At 38.2% G+C, this 7,425-nt stretch overlaps 1 protein-coding gene across 2 annotated transcripts in view; it reads left to right on the top strand.

Annotated features, from left to right (window-relative positions):
• The first annotated feature begins 1,402 nt into the window (after nt 1-1,402).
• Nucleotides 1,403-7,425, top strand: part of LOC146308875 (polypyrimidine tract-binding protein 3-like) — a 9,714-nt gene continuing 3,691 nt past the window's right edge. The window contains exons 1-7 of one of the 2 annotated variants that reach the window (XM_084745793.1): nt 1,403-1,551; nt 3,081-3,144; nt 4,963-5,129; nt 6,044-6,187; nt 6,449-6,604; nt 6,715-6,825; nt 6,972-7,128. In XM_084745793.1, coding sequence (XP_084601919.1) covers nt 3,120-3,144; nt 4,963-5,129; nt 6,044-6,187; nt 6,449-6,604; nt 6,715-6,825; nt 6,972-7,128 — 760 coding nt within the window. In that variant the 5' untranslated portion in view covers nt 1,403-1,551; nt 3,081-3,119. The remainder of the gene's footprint in view (nt 1,552-3,080; nt 3,145-4,962; nt 5,130-6,043; nt 6,188-6,448; nt 6,605-6,714; nt 6,826-6,971; nt 7,129-7,425) is intronic. The other variant, XM_084745794.1, reaches the window with a different exon arrangement.

Here is a 7,425-nt window from a genome sequence, read left to right as displayed (position 1 = left end):
CAAATATATTTTTAACATCTTTTTAACCATTTTTTCTGTCTGAGAACCTTTTGTAAAGAAATAAATCTAAACCTAAACTTTTCATGGACCGCCCAGGCAGAGAGTCATGAAACCTGGGGGGTCCCCAGACCTGTGTTTGAGAACCACTGCTGTAAAGATCTTCTTCTTCTTCTTCTGTGAGTTTAAATGTTGAACCACAGACAGTCTGAAGGTGTGTGACATCACATGGGTGTAAACCTCGTATCTAGAGCACAAATGTTCCTCGACTGTTTGTTATATTTGTTTATTAAATTTGATTTGAAATATAATCAAACTGGTATTAGATTATTCTGTGATTATCATTATAATTTAGTTTTTTTATTTTTCATGCACTTCTAAACAGAGAAATTTGAAATGATGTGAACTTTACATTAAGTTATACAGAAATTTTACCCTGTAAACTTTCTTCAAGAAATTCCAGGATGACATCAGTATAAACTGTATGTTTTGCAGCTCAGTCTGAAGCCACGCCCCCTTTTCATAAAAAATGACAGGAAGATGTTTCCAGATGTATTGTTGACATCATGAACAAAGTTTTTGCTTCACTTCCTGAACATGTTGTGTTTGGATGTGAAACTCTTCAGGTGTGTCTGCAGGTAAATCACATATAAAACACATTGTGCCTTTGATTGTTTCCCTTTTCTATTATTATTTACTGTGTAAAATGTTTTTTATTGAATTATCTCCTCATTTGAGGCTGAAATGTTTTTGCATCATGTTGGTTTTTTTGTTGTGAAAATGAAGCAAATGAAACATGAAACTAAACTTAAGCCTCAGCATCGTTCTTTAAATTGTCAAGTTGGTTGAAGTTTGAATCATTTTTGAGTGAAAACAAAGATTTATTTGACATTTTAACAGAAAGAAATCTTCTCTTACAGAGTTGAATTTATTTGAAAAGTGATCATATGAAAGTATTCTGTGATTATTGGAGGACAAATGACTCAATGAAACTAAAACTGGTTTCTGTATAATTCCCTTCATTAAATCTTTTTTTTTCTTACTCATTTTTCAATCAGGCTAAAACAAAACAAACAAAACAAAAAACAACAAATACAAATTGTCAGCAGCTGTTAGAAAGTATTTCCTGGTTAAATAAAGGTAAAAGAAAATAAAAAAGATAAAAGCTCCATGCAGAGACTTCAGACACCTGAGGAACAAGCAGAAAATATAAACTATAATACAGATAATTATGAATAAATAAGTAAATAAAACGTCACTGCAGGAGACAACAAACAGAAAATAAAACAATAACTTAGCACAGAATATCACTTCTGAACGTTCTACGTGTTCTTCTCTTTGTTTAAACGGACTTATTATCGATCCTTCTGTATGTGTGGATCTGAGGCGTGTCCGCGCCAGCCGCCATGTTCTCCCGTGACGTCACCAAACAGGAAGTGAGCTCGTTGTTCTCCATGGTTGCTGCTTGGCTGCGGAGCGGTGGGCTCGGGGTCCAAAACAACTCTTCCTCTCACCTCTTCTTCCTCCTCCTCATCCTCACCGGACCATGGACGGGTGAGCGCGAGGACACTTTCCCGCCGTGCCCCCCCACCCCCCTTCCTTCCTCGCGTTTCCTTGGTGACTGAACCGCACCTGCGCGAGCCTCTGGCGTCAACCCCTCGCTCATGTTTGTTGTTGTTGTTTACCGAAACATTTTCCCGCTACAGAACCGTTGCTCCTTTGATCTACGTTACATTTTACCGCTCCTCGCGCTCTATTTTTCGCTCCTGTTTCTCTTTTTCTGTTTTTGTTTTGATTGGAAGTGTCGCGGGCGAAGAGTGACGATACAGAGGCTGAAGTCCCGCGATAACTGCAGCGTGTATATGTACACAACAGACTGTGTACAAGTACTGCAGAGTGATACTTTGATTTTCTGAATCTGCTCGTGTTTTAGTCTTTAAAATGTCCGCGAGTGTTTACAGGTCACATGACTTAACCTGTCTAATGATTAACTGTTCATAAAAACTGAAACATAAGTTAGAGGTGAAGTCCCGCCCCTTTCTCTGTGCCCCACGTGACCTAACTTCAGAAAACATATGAACGGTGAAGGCCAGAGATAAATCTGTTTTGATCGTGTTTGAATTGTGTCATGAGTCACAAAGATGATGTTTGTTAATTGAAAAGAAAATTTTACAGGTCAAGAAAGTTTCAGTTTGTTGAACTACAACCGTTTGGTCTCGTACAATATATGTCACCAACAACAACATGGCCGTCGCCGGGGCTGGCAGGGTTACTTTCAACATGTAATCTGATACAGTTACTGATTACCTGTTAAAATGTAGTCAGTAACCTAATCCAAGTATCCATGTGTTAAAGTAATTTGATTATTGTCTGTTACTTTTGGATTACCTCAAATTATAGCATTTGGTCTGTGTAGCTAACATCAGCATTTGTTTTTTGTAGCTACCGTTAGCAGATGTTCTGTGTAGCTGATGTTAGTGATTGTAGCTAATGTTAGCAGTTGTAGCAAATGTTAGCAGCTATGGCTAATGTTAGTGGTTGGTCTGTGAAACTAAAGAGTTATTTTTAAGAATCAAGAAACTATACTTCCCGTAAACCATTGCAAATGACATCACTTCCTCTGAAATGAGCGTTTGTCATTTTTGCAGTGTTCCTGTAGTTAATAACAGTGTCGTAGAGCGTTGTAGTTTGTGTCGTGTGTATTTGATATTCTCTGCTGGTGGTCAGGCTCCGACATTATGGCCAATAATCAAAGTGTTTGATGGAGAACCTGTTCTGTTGAGTTGTGTTCTGACATCAGCATGTTCTCGTGTGAAATGTTCCTCCTGCTGCAGAGTGTTTTTGTTCAGGCCACACGGTTCAGTTCACATTTATTGACTTTACATGGAGCCGAAATTGATGCAGAATGTTTATGAACGAGTTAGTGTCTGTTTATGTGTCATAATGAATCATTAATAATCGTTATAAGCAGTAAATGTTTATGACAGTTCAAATGATCAAAATGTTGATGGAGTGTTGCAGCAGACTTGAGGAACACACATGCTAACATGTTAACGTTGTTTTATTTACATTTGTGTCTGCAGGAATCAGCGTTCAGCTCCGCCCCCTGCTGCTCTGCGAACATGAGCACCTCCAACCTGTCCACAGGTGAGACCAGCCTCTGTGTCTGTCTCTGTGTCTGTCCCTGTCAGTAAACCTCCTCCTCACTGTGAAGTCAGTTACTGACGTCTCTGTGTTCTTGTGGTGGAACAAGTATTCAGATACAAATACTCCACTACAAGTTAAAATCTTGCTATCAAAACTTTATTATCAGCAAAATGTACTGACAGTAAAAGAAGGACAAAGACTGGAGCACACAGATTCATTTAATCTAAGATTAGTTCTCATCAAGGTTCAGTTAAACCAGGTTTAAGATGAGTAAATCCAGATTTAAAGTAAAGCAGAGCTCTGTAGCACAATGAAAAACTAATCTCAGTTTAGTCAATTAAGTAAAGTGAGTTAAACTGAAATTTAATAGAATTTAATCAATATGGAGATATTTGATTACCCAAAAACAAATGTTAATAGAAATAATACTAACAAAATGTTCACTAAACATTATATTTAGGGCTGTCTTAGTTAACACATTAATAACAAAGTCATTTTTTTGATGCGTGATTAACACACGTTCTGTTATATTGGTCTGATCAATAGTTTGAATCAGAGAGAGAGACAGAAAATATGGACAGACGTGTCGACTTGATATGAAAACTTTTTATGATCATGAATCATTTTACTGTTCTTCTGTGGTTTGTGATTTTTTTACTCCAAGTCTGATTTGTGTATTTTTAAATACTTGATTACTTCCTGCTGATTGATGGTAACAGTGAGGGAGGAGGGGCGAGCGAGTGAAGTACTGACTGATATAAAAACTTTATTGATGATGAATCCTGATGTTACTGTACAGTTCTGTGGTTTAAACACTACAGATTAAAATATCTGTCTCTGTAAAGACCAAACTGACAGACGCTCGTCTCCATGAAACGTTTGTCTCTGTCCTCTTCATGTCCTCAGTGTGTCTGTGTGCAGTTTACTGTCTGCTGTGGAATAAAACATCCTCACTGATGCTTTAATACAAAAACACTTTTCATCATTAAACACTGAACTGAATAAAGGAGAGGATTTTTCTCCTCAGAGGACAAGAAATGAACTATTATGAACAGTAATAATACTAAAGAAATGAATAAATGCATGTAAATATGAACCTTTTCCTAAAACACTGCAGGTTCTGTGGTGTTTGAATTTTAAATCTGAAGCCTGCAGTGAACCAGAGAAACTTCTATTGACTTTTCTATTGAAGTTTTAGTGTCTTAATGTTAAATTGATCAGATCAATATGTTTATCTGTGCCTGATGGACTGATGGATTTTAATATTATTATATGAGCATATTTTTTATGAAATGCAGTGACTTTGAAGATTTCTGGACAATATTTGTCATTGATTTTGGTTAATGTATTTTATTTAATAAAGTTACATTTGAATTACATTTTAAGCACTTGACTAATATTCCTTTAAGGTACATTTTGAACAAATAAAAAAATATGTGATTACTTTGTGATCAATCACGATTGAATATTTGAATCAATTGACAGCACTGATTATATTGTTTACTAGTTTGCCAAAAAGTTAACTAAACATTACTTTGTTTCCTAACTAGCTAAAAAATAAAAACACAAACAAACCAAAAAGCCTCTCTTATATTGTCTCTAGCTAAAAGGTTAGTTAATGTTACACGGTGAAAAGGAGTAAAAAGTATACAGTAGATATACTCAAGTAAAATACAAGTACCTGGGTTTTGTCTTTAAGTGCAGTAATCGAGTAAATGTAATATGTTCCACCACTGCTGTTACTGGACTTGTCTTTGTGTGTGTGCGTGCGTGTGTGTGTGCGCGTGCATGCGTGTGTGTGTGTGTGTTCACCCACAGTGGATGGCACTGATAGGCTGTGTGTTTCTGAGCGCGCTCAGTGCGTCCCATCTCGGGTCCTTCACCTGCGTCAGCTTCCTGCTGACGTCTCTGAACAGGAAGTGCTCGCTCTGGCGCTTCCTTTTGGCCGAGTCAGTAAGCTGATAACGCTGAAGGCCAAAAACCAGGTAACAGCTAACCGCTAACCGCTAACTGCTAACACAGGAACATCTGTAACAGCTGCTAATGTGAATATTTTCTGGCCCTGATCTCAAACGTGTTCCACAAACCTTTCAAAATAAAATGAGTGCTGATGATGATGATGATGATGAGCTCTACCCTGTTGTACGCATCACATGACCGCGGTCTGCGGTTCTCGTCACAGCCTGAAATGACACACGGTGTTGCTGAGTCTTTTACATCATCTTATTATTTATTAGTAGAGTCTGATGGTCTGTGACAGAACCTGCTCATAGAACCGAACATAAAGTAGATTGTATTTATTTGTTTACTTCACAGGCAGCGTTTTATATTTGATTTTGTTTTTAAATTCACATTTTATATTTGTCTGTTTTTTTCTTTTCATTAAAAATATTGATGAATCTTTGCTGTTTCAGTGACCTGATGTCATTTTGGACGATAAAGTTTTGTTGGTCTTTGTCACAAGTGTTGCAAAAAAATGTATTTATGTGTTTTATATGATGGACATATTTGTAAAGAATATCAATATGAGGATTTATTTACACCCCGGCTGACAAGTCAGGAACACAGCCTCTGAACTGAAGTTTAATTACCTATCAATTATTAATCATTGTTATGTTTTCAGGCTGCAACTAATGATTATTTTCACTGTCAATGAATCTGTTGATCATGTTCTCCATTAATGAATTACTATCAATCAATCAATCAGTCTTAGAAAATGTCAATCAAAATGTCCGAGATGACGTCCTCAGAAACCAGAAAATATTCACACCTCAGATCAATGATCAAAACTGTTTTGATTCAATAATCAATAAATTGTTGCATCTTTATTATTGTTGATTTGATTTCTCTTTGTTTTGTACTGAAGTTTTCATGTTGATGTAATAACATCTGATTTTAGGGATTTTTAGAAATGGCGTCGGAGGAAGCCGCTGTCACCATGATGAACTACTACACCTCGGCCCCGCCCACCATCAGGAACCAGCCAATCTTCATTCAGTACTCCAACCACCGCGAGCTCAAGACCGACAACCTGACCAATCAGGTGAGGAGCAGCAGCTCTTCTTCTCTTTCTTCGTACATTTAAAGTGCTGCACAGAGAAATAATTCAACTCAGAAAAATAGAAATAATGAAAGTAAAAGTTAATCATTTCAGTAGAACCCATGTGGTGATATTAATAATATTAATAATATTATTCATATTAATAATATTATTAATATGAATAATATTATTAATATTAACCAGCACAGATTCTGTTTCACTTGTTCTAGTTTATGTAAAAACTTCAGATTTGTTTGTTGACAGAGAGCAGCGCTGCAGGCCATCAGTGCAGCAGCAGTGCATTCTGGGAACATGGCGTCAGGAGGAGAGGGGCGGGGCTTAGCTCCTGGTCAGAGTCCCGTCCTGAGAATCATCGTGGAGAATTTATTTTACCCGGTGACACTGGAGGTCCTGCAGCAGGTCGCTCATCGCTGCTCTATGATTGATTGATTGATTTATTAATTACAGTTAGTATCATTTCTGTTACTGACTTGTTGACTTGTTGTTGTTGTTGTTGTTGTTTGTTTCAGATCTTCACGAAGTTCGGCTCTGTGTTGAAGATCATCACCTTCACCAGAAATAATCAGTTTCAGGCTCTGCTGCAGTTCAGTGACGCCGTGCACGCTCAGCACGCCAAGGCTGTGAGTCACGTGCACGCACACACACACACACACACACAGATGTTTACATGTTTACATCCTTTTCATCAGCTGTTTACACTCGGACTGCATCTCAATAACAGCTGTGGTCCAATCAGATGCCAGCTGTGTGTCCTCCTGTCTTTCAGTCTCTGGACGGACAGAACATCTATAACGGCTGCTGCACGCTGAGGATCGACTTCTCCAAACTGAGCGCGCTCAATGTCAAGTACAATAACGACAAGAGCCGAGACTTCACCAGAGCCGACCTCCCGACGGGAGAGCTGGACCCCGCCGCCGCCTTCGGTAACACCGCCGCACCATCCTAATGCTAACGCTAACGCTAACGCTAACTAAACTGAACACGTCAGGGACAAGTAATAAACTTTATTTACAAAACACTTTTCCAAGATTAGATTCACAAGATGGTGATAAAAGATCAATGAAGGAAACAACATGTTGCTCTTTGAACAGAAAAACACTGACAGCTGCAACAATCCTCAACCCCTGTGTGTGTGTGTGTGTGTGTGTGTGTGTCTGTGTGTGTGTCTGTGTGTGTCTGTGTGTGTGTGTGTGTGTGTGTGTGTCTCTGTGTGTGTGTGT

The sequence above is a fragment of the Lutjanus erythropterus genome, chromosome 20, assembly GCF_056507025.1.
Source record: "Lutjanus erythropterus isolate fLutEry1 chromosome 20, fLutEry1.hap2, whole genome shotgun sequence".
In the NCBI taxonomy this organism is placed as follows: Eukaryota; Metazoa; Chordata; class Actinopteri; order Lutjaniformes; family Lutjanidae; genus Lutjanus; species Lutjanus erythropterus.
This window is presented reverse-complemented; position numbering and strand designations above follow the sequence as displayed.